General features: G+C 44.7%; 1 protein-coding gene across 2 annotated transcripts in view; it reads left to right on the top strand.

The window, feature by feature from the left end:
- Nucleotides 1–20,566, top strand: part of ATP2A2 (ATPase sarcoplasmic/endoplasmic reticulum Ca2+ transporting 2) — a 117,489-nt gene that overhangs the window by 62,221 nt on the left and 34,702 nt on the right. For both annotated transcript variants that reach the window (XR_010252496.1, XM_063964419.1), the window contains exons 6-18: nt 3,152–3,232; nt 3,702–3,787; nt 3,992–4,456; nt 8,189–8,277; nt 9,781–9,883; nt 11,470–11,601; nt 11,802–11,924; nt 12,374–12,592; nt 12,955–13,290; nt 13,618–13,838; nt 14,183–14,385; nt 14,671–14,756; nt 14,959–15,092. Coding sequence is in view for 1 of the 2 variants with exons in the window: in XM_063964419.1 (XP_063820489.1) it covers nt 3,152–3,232; nt 3,702–3,787; nt 3,992–4,456; nt 8,189–8,277; nt 9,781–9,883; nt 11,470–11,601; nt 11,802–11,924; nt 12,374–12,592; nt 12,955–13,290; nt 13,618–13,838; nt 14,183–14,385; nt 14,671–14,756; nt 14,959–15,092 (2,278 nt within the window). In the remaining variant the exon portion in view is untranslated. The remainder of the gene's footprint in view (nt 1–3,151; nt 3,233–3,701; nt 3,788–3,991; nt 4,457–8,188; nt 8,278–9,780; nt 9,884–11,469; nt 11,602–11,801; nt 11,925–12,373; nt 12,593–12,954; nt 13,291–13,617; nt 13,839–14,182; nt 14,386–14,670; nt 14,757–14,958; nt 15,093–20,566) is intronic.

Here is a 20,566-nt window from a genome sequence, read left to right as displayed (position 1 = left end):
AGATTTGTGGTACAGGATTGCCATTACCAATTCCAAACACTGCCGTTTGGACTGTCCACGGCACCGAGGGTCTTTACCAAGGTAATGGCAGAAATGATGATACTCCGAAAAAAGGGAGTTTTAATTATCCCGTACTTGGACGATCTCCTTATAAAGGCGAGGTCCAAGGAGCAGTTGTTGGTCGGAGTAGCACTATCTCGGGAAGTGCTACAACAGCACGGATGGGTTCTATACATTCCAAAGTCACAGCTGGTTCCTACCACACGCCTACTGTTCCTGGGGATGGTTCTGGACACAGAACAGAAAAGTGTTTCTCCTGCAGGAGAAAGCCATGGAGCTGTCATCTCTAGTCAGAGACCTCCTGAAACCAAAACAGGTATCTGTGCATCACTGCACACGAGTCCTGGGAAAAATGGTAGCTTCTTACGAAGCAAAATTCCATACGGCAGGTTCCATGCAAGAACCTTTCAGTGGGACCTCTTGGACAAGTGGTCGGGATCGCATCTTCAGATGCATCGGCTGATACCCTGGTCCTTGGAGACAGGGTTATCTCTACTGTGGTGGCTGCAGAGTGCTCATCTTCAAGAGGGCCGCAGATTCGGCATACAGGACTGGGTCCTGGTAACCACGGATGCCAGCCTTCGAGGCTGGGGGGCAGTCACACAGGGAAGAAATTTCCAAGGACTTTGGTCAAGTCAGGAGTCGTCCCTACACATAAATATTCTGGAACTGAGGGCCATTTACAATGCCCTAAGTCTGGCAAGGCCTCTGCTTCAAAACCAGCCGGTACTGATCCAATCAGACAACATCACGGCAGTCGCCCATTTAAACCGACAGGGCGGCACAAGAAGCAAGATGGTGATGGCAGAAGCCACAAGGATTCTCCGGTGGGCGGAAAATCACGTCTTAGCACTGTCAGCAGTGTTCATTCCGGGAGTGGACAACTGGGAAGCAGACTTCCTCAGCAGACACGACCTACACCCGGGAGAGTGGGGACTTCATCCAGAAGTCTTCCAACTGTTGGTAAACCGTTGGGAAAGGCCACAGGTGGACATGATGGCGTCCCGCCTAAACAAAAAACTAGATATTGCGCCAGGTCAAGGGACCCTCAGGCAATAGCTGTGGACGCTCTAGTGACACCGTGGGTGTACCAGTCGGTTTATGTATTCCCTCCTCTGCCTCTCATACCAAAGGTACTGAGAATAATAAGAAAACGAGGAGTAAGAACGATACTCGTGGTTCCGGATGGGCCAAGAAGAGCTTGGTACCCAGAACTTCAAGAAATGATATCAGAGGACCCATGGCCTCTACCGCTCAGACAGGATCTGCTACAGCAGGGGCCCTGTCTGTTCCAAGACTTACCGTGGCTGCGTTTGACGGCATGGCGGTTGAATTCCAGATCCTAAAGGAAAAGGGCATTCCGGAAGAAGTCATTCCTACGCTGATAAAAGCCAGGAAAGAAGTAACCGCAAACCATTATCACCGTATTTGGCGAAAATATGTTGCGTGGTGTGAGGCCAGGAAGGCCCCAACAGAGGAATTTCAGCTGGGTCGTTTTCTGCACTTCCTACAGTCAGGGGTGACTATGGGCCTAAAATTGGGTTCCATTAAGGTCCAGATTTCGGCTCTGTCGATTTTTTTCCAGAAAGAACTGGCTTCACTGCCTGGAGTTCAGACATTTGTAAAGGGAGTGCTACATATTCAGCCCCCTTTTGTGCCTCCTGTGGCACCTTGGGATCTCAAAGTGGTGTTGAGTTTCTTAAAATCACATTGGTTTGAGCCACTTAAAACTGTGGATTTGAAATCTCACGTGGAAAGTGGTCATGTTATTGACCTTGGCTTCGGCCAGGCGTGTGTCAGAATTGGCGGCTTTGTCATGTAAAAGCCCTTATCTGATTTTCCATATGGATAGGGCACAATTGAGGACTCGTCCCCAGTTTCTCCCTAAGGTGGTATCATCAGCTTTTCACTTGAACCAACCTATTGTAGTGCCTGCGGCTACTAGGGACTTGGAAGATTCCAAGTTACTGGACGTAGTCAGGGCCTTAAAAATTTATATTTCCAGGACGGCTGGAGTCAGGAAAACTGACTCGCTTTTTATCCTGTAGGCACCCAACAAAATAGGTGCTTCTGCTTCTAAGCAGACTATTGCTCGCTGAATTTGTAGCACAATTCAGCTGGAGCATTCTGCGGCTGGATTGCCGCATCCTAAATCGGTAAAAGCCCATTCCACGAGGAAAGTGGGCTCATCTTGGGCGGCTGCCCGAGGGGGTCTCGGCTTTACAATTTTGCCGAGCTGCAACTTGGTCAGGGGCAAACACGTTTGCTAAATTCTACAAAATTGATACCCTGGCTGAGGAGGACCTTGAGTTCTCTCATTCGGTGCTGCAGAGTCATCCGCACTCTCCCGCCCGTTTGGGAGCTTTGGTATAATCCCCATGGTCCTTACGGAGTTCCCAGCATCCACTAGGACGTCAGAGAAAATAAGATTTTACTCACCGGTAAATCTATTTCTCGTAGTCCGTAGTGGATGCTGGGCGCCCATCCCAAGTGCGGATTGTCTGCAATACTTGTATGTAGTTATTGCCTAACTAAGGGTTATTGTTGAGCCATCTGTTGAGAGGCTCAGTTATATTTCATACTGTTAACTGGGTGTAGTATCACGAGTTATACGGTGTGGCTGGTGTGAGTCTTACCCGGGATTCAAAATACTTCCTTATTGTGTCAGCTCTTCCGGGCACAGTATCCTAACTGAGGTCTGGAGGAGGGTCATAGTGGGAGGAGCCAGTGCACACCAGATAGTACCTAATCTTTCTTTTAGAGTGCCCAGTCTCCTGCGGAGCCCGTCTATTCCCCATGGTCCTTACAGAGTTCCCAGCATCCACTACGGACTACGAGAAATAGATTTACCGGTGAGTAAAATCTTATTATCTGCCCCTCCCCCCATGTGTATCACGCCCCCATTTCATTGACCACGCCCCATGTGGCATTTGGCCACACCCATTTTTTGACGCGCACACAGTATCTGTATTAAAAATTTTTTATATTGCTCTTGTTTGGGTTTACAGTATTCTGAACCAAAAAAAAGCTGCATCTTACTTGAGTCTGTAATAATGATTGTGTTCTAACACTGGTTACTTTTTATTTTTAGTTGGTGACAAAGTGCCAGCAGATATAAGGCTAACTTCTATCAAATCTACAACTCTAAGAGTAGACCAATCAATACTCACTGGTATGTATGTATGTATGTATGTATGTATGTATGTATGTATGTATAAAAAAAAAAAAACTTGGAAGGTGGTGACCTTAACATGGCAGCTATTGAGGCTGACTAGATAGGTGCTGCAGCTATACACACGTGTATAAGCAGGATGTCCCAGACAAGAGAGCTATCCGAAGTGGCTGCTTTTGTTTTCCAATGTCCGTCTCAAATGAATCTCTCAAACCGTATTTAGAGCATTTCTAATATGAAACTCTCACTTGATCTTATTAACGGTAATGGCATTTGATAACAAGGTTGCAGACATGACTAGAAATGAAGAGATTGGATATTTGTAACCATGCAATTTTTTTCCCTTTTATCTTTTCTCATATGATACGTAGTTACTTTCTTTTGCTTTCATTATACTTGGGGGGGGGGGGGGGGGGGGAAAGAATTAATTGTTTTACTATATATATACAATGTGTGGTTTATTTTATAGGAGAGTCTGTATCTGTCATCAAGCATACTGACCCCGTCCCCGATCCACGAGCTGTGAATCAGGACAAAAAGAACATGCTTTTTTCTGTAAGTACACTTGTCACTTACATTTTGAGGTTCACTTACATTTACTAAAAATATTTAATTAAGCCATTGCGATATGAAGTGGTTCTGTTTTTGAGCACTTTGCTGAATCTTCCATATCTGGGCACATACACTTAGCCGCCACTGAATGAATACGTTTTACACTGCCATGCATTATGACGTTTCTTATGGTTTTTTTTCCTTCAGGGTACAAACATTGCTGCTGGTAAAGCTATAGGGGTAGTGGTGGCAACTGGTGTCAACACGGAGATCGGGAAGATTCGTGATGAGATGGTAGCCACTGAGCAGGAGAGGACTCCTTTGCAGCAGAAATTGGATGAGTTTGGGGAACAGCTTTCCAAAGTCATCTCCTTAATTTGTATTGCTGTTTGGATCATCAATATCGGCCACTTTAATGATCCTGTCCATGGAGGCTCTTGGATAAGAGGAGCCATTTACTACTTCAAAATTGCTGTCGCCCTTGCTGTGGCTGCTATTCCAGAGGGTCTGCCGGCTGTAATCACCACGTGTTTGGCTCTAGGCACTAGAAGAATGGCCAAGAAAAATGCAATTGTCAGGAGCTTGCCATCAGTGGAAACGTTGGGTTGTACTTCGGTTATCTGCTCGGACAAGACTGGCACTCTAACCACTAACCAGATGTCTGTTTGTAGGGTAAGCAACTGGCCTTATTCTTAACAGTGAGATTCTAGCACACACCGGCACGTCAGGAAGTATAGCGGTGTATGGGTTGTGGTGAGGTTACAGAATACTTCTTTCTCCTATATGAAGCCTGTCGGTTTGTGGATTTACCTGTAGAACCGTCCATGTAATGTCCCTTATTTTTCTGCATATGGAGAGTGCTGGTAGCCCTTATTTCCCATATACTCCATTTAATATGGCCCAATGCATTATTACTATTTATGCACGGATTTAATGTTGAGCTTGGATGCGCCTCCCCCACTCCTGCCCTTCTCAGCAGTGTGTGTATAGATTTTAGCTTCCCCAGCCCTTCAGCTAAACCAGCGATGACCAGGTATTGCACAGTACCATCTAGTTGGCATTACGCCCAATAACTAAATGAGCTGCTCATCATCCTGTGACTAGTGCATGACGACATAATTTTCACTTCATTATCAGTGTCACCTTGACACTGTGAGCGTTTTGTTTTTTTTCTGGCAAAATATTAAATACAGACTTCTTGTTGTAGTCAGTCGAGCCTGTGGTGCATTGAGTAAGTCAGTGATGTGTAGATAATTTATGGTTCCATCCATCAGCGCATCCTAAATAGAGGAGATTCAGCTGTCGTGGGGAGAAATAAAATAAATATATATAACAGTTTTTATTGTTTTTTTTTTGTTTTTTGACTGCAAGCAAACCTTTATTGAACAGTGTCATAGAAAAGAAATACATGCATTTTCAGATGTGTATGTATTTAGTGTTTGTGTAAAGTGCTGTGTTCTAGTGACAGACCAAAATTTCCAATCTTAAAAAACCTTTTAGACTTTCTGCTGTGCTTATTTAGACATGAATAATTTGATGTCAGATTGCTGACCTAATCCTTGCTAAGTAGCACAGTAACGGCTCTGCTCACAGGAGAGCGCATCCTGATCAGTATTCTAGAGGAGACTAGTTGCAGTGTCGTTACATAACTACTGTAGTCACAGGGTTCTATTGTGTCTTCAAATAACGACGCAAACCAGAAGAATTATGAAGCCTGTTCTGTTGCCTATGTTATTGTTAAAGTAGAAATGGAACCTTTTTGGGAAATACGGAATATTTGAACTCCCTTTAAAATGCTTCTGGTATGAGTGATGCAGATGAAGGATTACAGCCTGTGCTATAATTGCCAAGTTCTGGCACACATGCAGAGCCATAATGACTGCTGTGAGATTAGTGGATGTGGCCTGTTTCAAAAGATTGAAGATGTCAAAACAGAACTGACTTTCTCAGAAATAACTTGCACTTCCTCGAAGCTGCAGGCACATTTATTGTCTGTGGCAGATCCTTGCACATACCGGCACTATTAATCACTTACCTTTCTGTTACAAGTGCTCTTTCCATCTTCTGATCCCAATGCAAATTGGAGTACGATGTGCACAGGGGTGGTATTCATGTGACCGCCGGTCAGCAGACCGACAGTCACATGACCTCCTCCACCAGCCCGACGGCTCACTATCCCGATGGTCGGCATGCCGACCAACAGAGACTATTTCCACTCGTGGGTGTCCACGACACCCATAGAGTGGGAATAGAACTCGTGGCGACCGCAGATCGCCACCGAGCCCGCAAGGGGCTTGCTGCACTCGCCCCTCCCCGCCGGAATCCCGGCATCGGTATGCTGCCGGGATCCCGGCGTCTGTAAGCTGACCGGCGGACTCCTGACCGCCGGTCAGCAGTACTACACCCGTGCACAGGGCTTTGGTTAGATGTGTTCTCATACATTTTGCCTCAATTACCACGTAGCGGATGATGGCTGGCGTGAGTGAGCTGTTAGGTCCCGTGCAACTCTGTTAGCGTTGGGCTTTTTTTTTTTTTTTTTCCCTTTCCGAAAATGTGTTATTCGTATCGCTTTGCGAATAGGGCGCACAAGCAGACTGCTAATCAAAATAAGTGGCATTCCTATCTATACTCTGTGTTCTGCAGCTGTAACTACATACAAAACGGTACGTTAGTGTTTTCCAGGAAAACACTGTAACTACTATTTCATATGCAGATACAGATGTGGTCGCACACAGAATATAGGCATGCCGCATATCATTTTAATCAGCATAAGCTACTTGTGCATCCTCTTTGCATCATTTTGCGAATAAGACTCACTCAAATTTTAATTGCACATAAAGACACTCGGCGCTACAGAGTAACTCCACTGTATGGTGTGGCTGGTAGGGCTGTTTAACGTGCAGGAAGGCTAGATGTAAGTGGATACATCTGTTTAGTGACTGACCATGAAAGTCACAAACTCATCCTATGGACTTGATCCTTCAATGATTTTCTTATGGGATTTAACTCTTTATTTAAACTTACCATACTTCTTATAGGCAGAAGTCACAGCTATGTGCGAGGGACTTTTGATTTTGGGGGGAAAATCCACACTGTAATTATTGCGGAAGAGGTTTGCGAGCAAGATCGTAATGCCTGCAGGTTCTAAAAAAACAAACACTAATTTATTTACGTTTTAAGATCACGTTCTGCATAAAAGCGATCATCCTAAGGCTTTGCTACCCTCAGAGCAGAGGGTGCACCAGATCAAATATCTGGTTGCCAGGTTTCTGTCCACCACCAAATGAAATGATGTATTGACGCTTGGGTGAATTGGACACTTCAGTAGTGTTTTTAAAGGCTAGTAGAAAGAAATGGGTTGTACTATTAGGGGGATGTTATCGCCCCTGAACTCCTGTCTAAAGTTATGGGTAATCGGAGGGGTCGATATTCAATTGATGTCCACTATAGCGCCTGTTAGTGTTGAGTTCAGCCGTGTAAAGCAAAAACCCGACTAAACTAATGGGCGTAATCAGGAAAAGTGCTGGTCACTTTTTCACCTATTTCAGCTCTCCACCCCCCCAGTAGGTGCAAACTGAAATGTAGACAGTCATCCGATCACACCAGAACGGAGCTACAATTTGAATAGCTCCGTTGGGCGCTATCTAGTAGCTGCTGGCTTAAAATATATTTGAATCTCGCCCTTAGAGTTGGCGTCCATTTTGTTTAGCGCAAAGAATAAAGCTGGGCAATTCAGTTTGGTGCAGTGCTGAATAGCACTGGGAATGAACTATTCAGTGGTCCGCGTCACATCTGGCAGTTAAGTTGGGAGATGCAATTTCTGCACCTATAGCCAGGGGTTTAGTCATTAAAGGTCATTTTCCGACTTAAGTGCCCGGCACGCTACTGTTGGCTCATACGGTAAGCCTGCAACTATATTAGTTGGATTTGTGCTTGCAGCTCGGGAGAGTGCAAGCAGTAATCCTCTAGTTGCAGGTGGCTAATTAAATATCTGTGTGCCTATCCCAGCTCTCCAATCTGTCTCTGAATTGAGTTGCCCCCAAAGAGCAGAGCTTTTATTTCTTGATTGGAACCTTGCAACATGAATTGTTGAAAATGTTTCAAGGGATTTTTTTTTTTTTAAATGTGAATTTCTATGACCTTTTCAATTAATGGTACGAAGAACCCCACCATTCACTGTATTTAGCAGGGTCCAAGCATTTGCATATAGTGAAAACTCTGCTGATCCTTCAGCTTTGCAGTATCGCTTCTTTGGAAGCATTGCAGAACCATAGATGGAATGAAGTGGTCCCTCACCAAAGTAGTGTAAACCACTTTTGAGGAATTGTTTCATTATGTTCTAAAAAGGAAACTTAATTTCTAAAGATGAACTCTACTGATTGTGTGCTCTTCTCTCTTCTACAGATGTTTATTATTGATAGAGTTGAAGGCGATAATTGCTTTTTGAATGAGTTTTCTGTAACTGGCTCTACATATGCACCTATAGGAGAAGTGTAAGTTTCTTTACATATATTTATCTTAATTTCTTTTCATATTGGTTGCGTGTTTCAATATGCTTTCTTGTTATCCTCTTCAGTTGTACTTAGTCTGTAAATATCTAGTTTCTCTGTGCTTCTGTATATGTCATTTACTCTCTATTAAGCAACAGCCTGGCAGTAATGAATGTTAGATACATTGTATTATCTGTTTTTCTGACGTTGGCTAATGGGCCCTACACACCCGGCGATGTGCCGCCGAAGTGCTCTACGACCGGGGGGTGCCCCGGCGAGGGTGGGGTGAAGTTTCTTCACTCCCCCCGTCACCCGGCCCCATAGCCCTGCATGCTAATATGGACGAGATTGTCCATATTGGCATGTATAAGCGACGTGGCACCAACGATGAACGAGCGCGGTGCCGCGCATCGTTTATCGTTGGTGCCTACACACTGAACAATATGAACGAGTTCTCTGTCATTAATGAACTTGAACGTTCATATCGTTCAGTCAGATCTTTAAGTGTGTAGGGCCTAGAAGAAATGCCACATGTAGTTAGAGGTTAGCTTAGAATATTTTAACATGTTTTTGTACAAATGGCAGTATGTGTCTCTCCCTGCAGTATCGTTGTCTTCACTAGGTGCTGAACCTTCTCAAAATATTACCTACAGGTGTGGCAGAGATTTCTTTTGTTTTCAATATATAGTATATACAATCTCTCTGGCCTGCTGTATTTTGGTGGCCTTTTGTTCTCAGACTCTGCTCTGTTTAACTTGTTATAAAGGTTTGTGTAATAACCCAGCTGAATCTGAATACAGTTGCCCTGTCAGTTTCTTATATACTGGACATACTTTCAGGTAACTTTCATATCTTGCAAGCCAGTATATACCAGCGTCTGACAACTGGAGCCAGAGATTGATTATTTATCAGTGGAATGTGTTGGAGAAACACTTTACAGTTACTCTGTCCTCAGGACACCGCACAGATCTGTTTTCCAGGTCACCTGTGGATCTGTGAAATGTGACAGTTGGTGACACACCTGTGACCAGCTAGGTGACATGGAAATGTGACCTGTGTGGGTTTCTGAGGACTGAGACGCTCTGAGTTAGAGCATTCATAGGAGACTAGGGGGTTTATGGTAGCACTCAATCATGTTAGTGACCACAGGAGGTTGTTGCTGATGTGTGCTAGTATTCAGCCTTGGTACTATAACTGCTTGCATCTAGTTGTAGAATATTCTGCATGTCTCAATACGGATAACGCTTCACGTATGCAAAAATACGCATTTTCTAATTTTGAGCAATTTACACCAAACTAGAACCAAGGGTGTGACGCAATACGCTTTCCCACAGCACGGAGAAGCAAAAGCAGTACTTAAAAAAAAAAAAAAAAAAAAAAAAAAAAAAATTATAATAATATTTTCTTAGCTTTTAATATGAATGTACTGACTTTGTATTTTTGTTTTTATTTTTTTTCCCTTTTTTTCTATTTTTTTTTTTTTTTTTTTTCATTCATTCTTCTAAGGTTGAAAGATGGTAAGGTTGTGAAATGCCACCAATACGATGGACTGGTAGAGCTTGCTTCAATATGTGCCCTTTGCAATGATTCTTCTTTGGATTTTAATGAGGTTTGTGAGACTGCCATAGCTATATTCATAGATTACACACTAAATTGAATTAAAGGGGGGGGAAAAAAGGTGCAGTTCTGATTACATACTGTGTACGTAGAACAATGTTTATGGCTGAAGCTTTGAATATTAATATGAAGAATTAATGGTAAGTTTTGGTTTTGTCCAATAGAAATAACCTACCATAAAGCTGAATGTAGCACTGAATAAGTGCAGTCAGTTAATGTAAACTTGAGTTAATAGGTAATGGTTTTAGAATTATTCAATGACCTATTATCCCGATCATTTTTGGACGAATCATAAACAGTCTGATTTTAGCCTGATGGTGAGTATTGGGCTATCCTCTTACAGCCCATCTTCTTTGTCTGAAAAATGTGCCGTGATTAGTTCCCAGAACCATGTGATATTGTGGGTATGAAGGGCTGTTTATCAGGGATTAATCAGGCACGCAAATGAAAATACTTGATAAGTGCCAACATCGTGGGATCAGGTCGCCGGTATCTGGGCTAATAGGGTAGCCCCTTTAAGTGTGTTGCTTTACAATACAGACCCTATGGAAAGCATATGTTGACATAATGTGAGCACAGATTTATTATAAGTCATGTCTGAAGTATTCTGACAGCCGGGCTATTGATCGTGATTCCCCTCTTTGGTTTAACAGTGCCTATCCTGAGCTCAGCATGCCAAGTACTGACATTTAGTTATTTGTGGGACAACTGTATGTAGATGGTATTTTGCACAACTACAAGGAGACTACGGCCACCCTAACATGGCCTGAGTTCTCATCCACATCACGCCGTGAATGCTGAGTTTGGAAGTGGACACATGCCCCTTTCCCATTCCCCTTTTTAGATCATGCTCCTCCATCTGGGCTCTCAGAAACTAGTTTCTTGTGTATATTCTGACCTCAATACCCGCTATCTGCCAGATGTTCTCCTTACATGGAAATTAAGATGGAAAGTGGGTGTAGGTCCCTGTACTGATGAGTACTGGGGACATATCCTAGGTTTCATTAAGGATGTTCGTCCCTGTGTAAGGTATCAGTAGATTCATTATTATGACTAAAATAGACTATACTGTACCCATGTATCGGAAGTCCATATGGAAGTCCGCTCTGATACTAGCGGTGTGGCATTTCACTCTCGGTCTTGGCTTCTGCTTTGGGCTTGTCCTGGTGTTTTTGCTTTAATAATGAAAGATACCTGTAAACCCACCGTAGGTGCTCTAATCAAATATCATAAGATCTGGGATAGTTGGTGCAATTCTATGTTTGGTTTACACAAGAATCCCTCTGCCAGTCTACAGTCTATAATTGATTCCACATGCTTACTTTTCATGTTGCTTTAACGCCTCTACTCTGTTTTTGTATCTATTATGCATGTTTAATTTTACCAAATTTTATAGCCCCTGGATGTTGGTGTGGCCTAGTCAATTCTGAGCCTTACAAAATATATATATATACACCTAACATTCATTTGTTTACGGTTTGTCTTCCTTTTCTGCTAAAATGTAAAACCCTTCAATAAGATTACCTGATTTAAAAAAAAATAATAATCCATGTCTGATATTACTTTCTCTCATTTTAGGCAAAGGGAGTTTATGAGAAGGTTGGAGAAGCTACGGAGACTGCTCTTACCTGCCTGGTTGAAAAAATAAATGTATTTGACACGGATCTTAAGGGACTATCTAGAATAGAACGTGCTAATGCCTGCAATTCGGTTAGTTCTACTTTATTTTTTTTAATGTATGATATGATCACCCCGCAATGTTGGCAAAATATCAGGAGGGTCTGAGAAGAGCATGTACTGTTTTAGGGTCTGACAGGGATTCTATTGCACTTGCTGTCTTAAGCTTTATATGAAATAAGGAAATTCCTCTGTTGCAGCTGTACTATAACAGAACAATGTTTTATTTCCAGGTTATAAAACAACTAATGAAGAAGGAATTCACCTTGGAGTTTTCGAGAGATAGAAAATCCATGTCTGTTTACTGTACACCAAATAAGCCAAGTCGTACCAACATGAATAAAATGTTTGTAAAGGTAAATTCATACTCCACTCATTACTTTCAGATAAAAGTTCTAGGATAGCGTCTGTATTGGGCACTTGAACATGACAAATAGTCTCACCTACTAACATACTTAGGGTTGAATTCTATTGTCCCGCCCGCCGACGGCACCCAATGAAAGGCTGCTGACGTCTGCATTTCAGTTTTCACCCCCTGGTGGTGGCAACCTAAAATGCGTCCAAAGTGACCCGTTTGGACGCCCAAATGGCACTTTTCGTGATCACACCCAGCACTCTGGATAGGTTTAACTGCATTATGTGACTAAACCCAACCTTTATTGGCGAGATCAGGGCAGATAAGTCGGGGGCACAAAACAATTATCGCTCTTAATCTTTCTCCTGTCATCCATTAGTTCACAATGGAGAAATATCTTTATGTATAGAGTGTAGGGAAACTTTTTTTATTTTATTTTTTCTTCCATAGGGTGCTCCTGAAGGCTTGATAGAACGTTGTACCCATATTCGTGTTGGAAGCGCAAAAGTGCCTTTGACTCCAGGAATTAAACAAAAGATTTTGAGTGTTATTAGAGAGTGGGGCTCAGGCAGAGATACTCTGCGCTGCCTGGCGCTGGCAACCCATGATAACCCACTACGGAAAGAGGACATGAATCTTGTGGAGTCTTCCAATTTCATCACCTATGAGGTAATATTTAAGACACCCTTATAATATCTCTCTGAGAGGTCCTGTTAACCATAGACTGCGTGAAACACAGCATTTGTATATGTTGGCTGCTGTCACCCCTTCAGAGGTGTGGGGGGTTTTTTGTACTACTGTACATACTATGAAATGATTAAATTTAAGAAATGTAACTGTAGACACGGTGGGCGAACATGCAGATCTTCAGTATGAAAGGTTAAAGCACCCAACTGGCTATAAGAAATTGCATTTTAATATCCCAGCTAATGAAAGACTCTACATTCTTAATTAAATGTGTTTACATGTTGATACTTATTCATGTGTTAGTATAGTGTAATGCTCTGACTATCACATGTCTTCACGTTTAGACCAATCTAACGTTTGTTGGCTGTGTTGGCATGCTGGACCCTCCAAGAACAGAAGTGGCTGACTCGGTAAAAATGTGTAGGCAGGCTGGCATCAGAGTGATCATGATTACCGGAGATAATAAAGGAACTGCAGTGGCAATTTGCCGACGCGTTGGCATCTTCCGTGAAGATGAAGACGTTTCAGAAAAAGCTTTCACTGGGCGCGAGTTCGACGAGCTGTCCCTAGCTGCACAGAGGGATGCTTGTATGAATGCACGCTGCTTTGCTCGGGTGGAGCCTTCACATAAGTCAAAAATTGTTGAATTTCTGCAGTCTTTTGACGAGATCACAGCCATGGTAAGCTACTGAGAAAATGACTTGAAAATGGCCCAAAATTTATTCTACTTGAACTGCAATTAAAACTGATGTACTTTATTTCTGTGAAATACATATTGAGTGATGATGGTAATGTGTATTGATCTTTACTAAGAGATCAAGTATCTGTTTATAAACCATTCGATTGCAAGCATTATGTCCTTCTAGCAGGTTATTAATGTTTTGCTTTCATGGCCTATTTCTTTTATCCAGCTCCTCACTGCAGAACTCATAGCTACTTCTCTCGCATTTTTCGAGCACCACTAACTTAATAACAATTAATTTTTTTTTTTCTTTCCACCTCTTTAGACTGGTGATGGTGTAAATGATGCTCCTGCACTTAAAAAAGCTGAGATTGGGATCGCTATGGGATCTGGAACTGCTGTGGCGAAAACAGCTTCTGAAATGGTCCTGGCCGATGATAACTTCTCTACAATTGTAGCTGCTGTGGAAGAAGGGCGCGCCATCTACAACAACATGAAGCAGTTCATTCGTTACCTGATCTCCTCTAATGTTGGAGAAGTGGTTTGGTATGTATTGAGAACATCAATGCCACAGATTATTAATTAACCGTTTCTTATATAGCACAGCATATTCCGTTACGCTTTACAGTTAGAACAAAAGTAATAGAACAAAACTGGGCAAAAACACACAGAGGTAGGAAGGCCCTGCTTACAATCTAGATGTTTAGATATGTATATCAAGCCTTCTTGTTTCTGTGTATAGCATGGGTACTCCAATGATAAGTTTAGCTGTCCACAATATTGCCTTTTAGGTATTCTTGTTTTAAAGATCCATAGCCCTCTCTAAGCCCTGTGCTTTATATGTATGTAATTTGTGTAATGACAGAATGTATTTCCTTCCCCGCTAATAGTATTTTCTTGACTGCTGCCCTGGGGTTCCCTGAGGCATTAATACCGGTTCAACTGCTGTGGGTTAATCTAGTGACTGACGGTCTTCCTGCCACTGCCTTGGGCTTCAATCCGCCAGATCTGGACATCATGAGCAAGCCTCCACGCAATCCCAAGGAACCGCTGATCAGTGGCTGGCTATTCTTTCGTTACCTAACAATTGGATGTGAGTGTGATTTTTATTTATTTTAATCTCCTAGCACAGAATAAATTTGTCAGACTCTGCTAATTGATTATTAAAGAGCTGGCATCTTTTGTGCCATTTTAACGATGGGATTTAATACATTAGGACTCCAGACAAATTGGGGTTTGTTTTTTGGTAACCTTATAGCAGAATGCACAAATCTAACTTCATGGTGTGCTATCCATATATTGGTTGCAGGTGTAGTTAATGACCTGGTATGACGACAAAAACTGTGTACATATTGTGTTTACTCTATTTATTTTACAGGTTATGTTGGTGCAGCTACAGTTGGTGCAGCAGCCTGGTGGTTCATTGCAGCTGAAGGTGGACCAAGAATTACTTTCTATCAATTGGTATATCCACATTTTTTTTCCTCTTAATTTACAGTGTATGTATTATAATGGATTATGTTGCCTGATGATGCACTCCAGTTTAGCATATAAACATTATGAAAAAAAACTTGCATATGTGAAATAAGGAATAATGTAAACTATAATGTAGAAATGTTCTTGTAGCATTTAACAATCCTTTTAAAACAATAATTTCTCATTTTAGAGTCATTTTCTTCAATGCAATGATGAAAACCCAGAGTTTGAAAATGTGCCATGTGAAGTCTTTGAATCTCCTTATCCAATGACCATGGCGCTGTCTGTTCTGGTCACTATAGAAATGTGCAATGCTTTAAACAGGTAATTCTTTACTTTTCATATGATCATGTGCAGCATGTTTTGGTGTTGGTAGTTTTGAATTGGAAAATAACCTTTTTAGAATTACAGGTTCCTTTCTCTGACGTCCTAGTGGATGCTGGGAACTCCGTAAGGACCATGGGAATAGACGGGCTCCGCAGGAGACTGGGCACTCTAAAGAAAAGATTAGGTACTAGTTGGTGTACACTGGCTCCTCCCTCTATGCCCCTCCTCCAGACCTCCGTTAGAATCTGTGCCCAGCCAGAGCTGGGTGCTCCTAGTGGGATCTCCTGAGCTTACTAGTAAAGAAAGTATTTATTAGGTTTTTTATTTTCAGTGAGCTTCTGCTGGCAACAGACTCACTGCTACGTGGGACTAAGGGGAGAGAAGCAAACCTACCTGCTTGCAGCTAGCTTGTGCTTCTTAGGCTACTGGACACCATTAGCTCCAGAGGGTTTGAACACAGGCACCTGTCCTCGATCGTCCGTTCCCGGAGCCGCGCCGCCGTCCCCCTCGCAGAGCCAGAAGAACTGAAGACGACGAAATCGGCGGCTGAAGACTCCTGTCTTCATTAAGGTAGCGCACAGCACCGCAGCTGTGCGCCATTGCTCCCAGCACACTTGCACACTCCGGTCACTGTAGGGTGCTGGGGGGGGGGGGGGGGGGGGGCCTGGGCTGCAATTGATGCCTTTTGGCATAAAAATACATATATACAGTCTGGCACTGTATATATGTAAAAAACCCCGCCATTTTTTAACACAGAAATCGGGACAGAAGCCCGCCGCTGAGGGGGCGGGGCCTTCTTCCTCAGCACACCAGAGCCATTTTCTCTTCACAGCTCCGCTGGAAGCAGCTCCCCAGGCTCTCCCCTGCAGTATCCAGGTACAAGACGGGTTAAAAAGAGAAGGGGGGCACATAAATTTAGGCGCAAATAAGACCTAAAAAGCAGCTATTGGGTAAATCACTTATTATCAGTGAGAATCCCTGTGTTATATAGCGCTGTGGTGTGTGCTGGCATACTCTCTCTCTGTCTCCCCAAAGGACTTTGTGGGGTCCTGTCCTCAGTCAGAGCATTCCCTGTGTGTGTGCTGTGTGTCGGTACGGCTGTGTCGACATGTGGGATGAGGAAGGTTACGTGGAGGCGGAGCAAGGGCAGATAAGTGTGGTGTCGGGGCCGACACCTGATTGGATGGATATGTGGAAGGTCTTAAATGACAATGTAAACTCCTTACATAAAAGGTTTGACGCTGCAGCCTTGGGACAGCCGGGGTCTCAGCCCGCGCCTGCCCAGGCGACTCAGAAACCATCAGGGGCTCATAAACGCCCTCTATCTCAGATGGTTGACACAGATGTCGACACGGAGACCGACTCCAGTGTCGACGATGATGAGGCACATTTACAGTCTAAAATGACCAAGGCCATCCGATACATGATTATTGCAATGAAAGATGTATTACACATTTCTGAGATTAACCCTGTTAATACCAAAAGGGTTTATATGTTTGGGGAGAAAAAGCAGCCAGTGACTTTTCCCCCATCTGATGAATTAAATGAATTGTGTGAGGAAGCGTGGGGTTCCCCCGATAAGAAACTAGTGATTTCTAAGAGGTTACTGATGGCGTATCCTTTCCCGCCAACGGACAGGTTACGTTGGGAAACATCCCCTAGGGTGGACAAGGCGCTGACACGCTTATCTAAAAAGGTGGTCCTGCCGTCTCAGGATACGGCCGCCCTAAAGGAGCCTGCGGATAGAAAGCAGGAAGCTATCCTGAAGTCAGTGTATACACACTCTGGTACTCTACTGAGACCTGCTATTGCTTCAGCCTGGATGTGTTGTGCTGTAGCAGCGTGGACAGATAATCTGTCAGACGACATAGATTCCCTCGACAGAGATACTGTTTTGCTAACCCTGGGCCATATAAAAGACGTCGTCTTATATATGCGGGATGCTCAGAGGGACATTTGCCTGCTGGGCTCTAGAATTAATGCAATGTCCATTTCTGCTAGGAGGGTCTTATGGACTCGGCAATGGACAGGAGATGCTGATTCTAAAAAACACATGGAGGTTTTGCCTTATAAGGGTGAGGAATTGTTTGTGGACGGTCTGTCGGACCTCGTGTCTACAGCGACAGCTGCAAAGTCGACTTTCTTGCCTCAGGTTTCCTCACAGCCTAAGAAAGCACCGGATTATCAAATGCAGTCCTTTCGTTCCCAAAAAGGCAAGAGGGTCAGGGGCGCATCCTTTCTTGCCAGAGGCAGGGGTAGAGGTAAGAAGCTGCACCATGCAGCCAGTTCCCAGGAACAAAAGTCCTCCCCTGCTTCCACTAAGTCCACCGCATGACGTTGGGGCTCCACAGGCGGAACCAGGTGCGGTGGGGGCGCGTCTCCGAAACTTCAGCAACCAGTGGGTTCGCTCACAGGTGGATCTCTGGGCTATACAAATTGTATCTCAGGGACACAAGCTGGAATTCGAAGCGACTCCCCCCCCCCCCCCCCCCCCCCCCCCCCGCCGTTACCTCAAATCAGCCTTGCCAGCTTCCCCCATGGAAAGGGAGGTAGTACTGGCGGCAATTCACAAGCTGTACCTCCAGCAAGTGATTATCAGGGTCCCCCTCCTTCAACAGGGAAGGGGTTACTATTCCACAATGTTTGTGGTACTGAAACCGGACGGTTCGGTGAGACCCATTCTGAATTTAAAATCCTTGAACACTTATATAAAGAAATTCAAGTTCAAAATGGAATCGCTCAGAGCGGTTATTGCAAGCCTGGAAGAGGGGGATTTTATGGTGTCGCTGGACATCAAAGATGCTTACTTGCATGTCACCATTTACCCACCTCACCAGGAGTACCTCAGGTTTGTGGTACAGGACTGTCATTACCAGTTCCAGACGTTGCCGTTTGGCCTGTCCACGGCACCGAGAATATTTACCAAGGTAATGGCCGAAATGATGATACTCCTTCGGCAGAAGGGAGTTATAATTATCCCGTACTTGGACGATCTCCTCATAAAGGCGAGGTCCAGGGAGCAGTTGTTGATCAGCGTAGCACTCTCTCAGGAAGTGTTGCAACAGCACGGCTGGATTCTGAATGTTCCAAAGTCGCAGCTGATTCCTACGACGCGTCTGCTTTTCCTGGGCAGGATTCTGGACACAGTGGAGAAGGCCCAGCAATTAGCATCTCTGGTCAGGGACCTCCTGAAACCAGAACAGGTATCGGTGCATCACTGCACGCGAGTCCTGGGAAAGGTGGTGGCTTCATACGAAGCCATTCCCTTCAGCAGGTTCCATGCGAGGATCTTTCAGTGGGATCTGTTGGACAAGTGGTCCGGATCGCATCTTCAGATGCATCGGCTGATCACCCTGTCCCCAAGGGCCAGGGTGTCTCTTCTGTGGTGGCTGCAGAGTGCTCACCTTCTCGAGGGCCGCAGGTTCGGCATACAGGACTGGGTCCTGGTGACCACGGATGCAAGCCTCCGAGGATGGGGGGGCAGTCACTCAGGGAAGAAACTTCCAAGGGCTGTGGTCAAGTCTGGATACTTCTCTACACATAAATATACTGGAACTAAGGGCCATTTACAACGCCCTGAGTCAAGCAGAGCCCCTGCTTCGAAACCGGCCAGTGCTGATTCAGTCAGACAACATCACGGCGGTCGCCCATGTAAACCGCCAGGGCGGCATAAGAAGCAGGATGGCAATGGCGGAAGCCACAAAGATTCTTCGGTGGGCGGAGAATCACGTGCAAGCACTGTCAGCAGTGTTCATTCCGGGAGTGGACAACTGGGAAGCAGACTTCCTCAGCAGACAAGACCTCCACCCGGGAGAGTGGGGACTTCATCAAGAAGTCTTCACACAGATCGCAAAGCGATGGGAACTGCCACAGGTGGACATGATGGCGTCCCGCCTCAACAAAAAGCTAAAAAGATATTGCGCCAGGTCAAGGGACCCTCAGGCGATAGCTGTGGACGCCCTAGTGACACCGTGGGTGTACCAGTCGGTATATGTGTTTCCTCCTCTTCCTCTCATACCCAAGGTACTGAGAATAGTAAGAAAGAGAGGAATAAGAACAATACTCATTGTTCCGGATTGGCCAAGAAGGACTTGTTACCCGGAACTGCAAGAAATGCGCACAGAGGACCCATGGCCTCTGCCTCTCAGACAGGACCTGCTGCAACAAGGGCCCTGTCTGTTCCAAGACTTACCGCGGCTGCGTTTGACGGCATGGCGGTTGAACGCCGGATCCTAGCTGAAAAAGGCATTCCGTATGAAGTTATTCCTACGCTGATAAAGGCTAGGAAAGACGTGACAGCAAAGCATTATCACCGTATATGGCGAAAATATGTTGCTTGGTGTGAGGCCAGGAAGGCCCCTACAGAGAAATTCCAGCTGTGTCATTTCCTGCACTTCCTACAGTCAGTGGTGACTATGGGCCTAAAATTGGAGTCCATAAAGGTCCAGATTTCGGCCCTATCCATTTTCTTTCAAAAAGAACTGGCTTCACTGCCTGAGGTTCAGACGTTTGTTAAGGGAGTGCTGCATATTCAGCCCCCTTTTGTGCCACCAGTGGCACCCTGGGATCTTAACGTTGTGTTGGATTTCCTGAAATCCCACTGGTTTGAGCCACTTAGGACCGTGGAACTAAAGTATCTCACGTGGAAAGTGGTCATGCTGTTGGCCTTAGCATCGGCTAGGCGTGTGTCGGAATTGGCGGCTTTGTCATGTAAAAGCCCATATCTGATCTTCCATATGGACAGGGCAGAATTGAGGACTCGTCCCCAATTTCTCCCAAAGGTGGTATCATCGTTTCATTTGAGCCAACCTATTGTGGTGCCTGCGGCTACTCGGGACTTGGAGGACTCCAAGTTACTGGACGTAGTCAGGGCTTTGAAAATATGTTTCCAGAACGGCTGGAGTCAGGAAGACTGACTCGCTGTTTATCCTGCATGCACCCAACAAGCTTGGTGCTCCTGCTTCAAAGCAAACTATTGCGCGCTGGATCTGTAGCACGATTCAGCTAGCTCCATTCTGCGGCTGGATTGCCGCATCCAAAATCAGTAAAAGCCCATTCCACAAGGAAGGTGGGCTCTTCTTGGGCGGCTGCCCGAGAGGTCTCGGCTTTACAGCTTTGCCGAGCGGCTACTTGGTCGGGTTCAAACATGTTTGCAAAGTTCTACAAGTTTGATACCCTGGCTGAGGAGGACCTTGTGTTTGCTCATTCGGTGCTGCAGAGTCATCCGCACTCTCCCGCCCGTTTGGGAGCTTTGGTATAATCCCCATGGTCCTTACGGAGTTCCCAGCATCCACTAGGATGTCAGAGAAAATAAGAATTTACTGACCGGTAATTCTATTTCTCGTAGTCCGTAGTGGATGCTGGGCGCCCGTCCCAAGTGCGGACTTTCTGCAATACGTGTATATAGTTATTGCTTAAATAAGGGTTATTGTTATGAGCCATCCGTTGAGTGAGGCTCAGTTGTTGTTCAT

The sequence above is a fragment of the Pseudophryne corroboree genome, chromosome 1 (assembly GCF_028390025.1).
Source record: "Pseudophryne corroboree isolate aPseCor3 chromosome 1, aPseCor3.hap2, whole genome shotgun sequence".
Lineage (NCBI taxonomy): Eukaryota > Metazoa > Chordata > Amphibia > Anura > Myobatrachidae > Pseudophryne > Pseudophryne corroboree.
The sequence above is the reverse complement of the archived record's forward strand: the minus strand, read 5'-3'. Positions and strand labels throughout refer to the sequence as shown.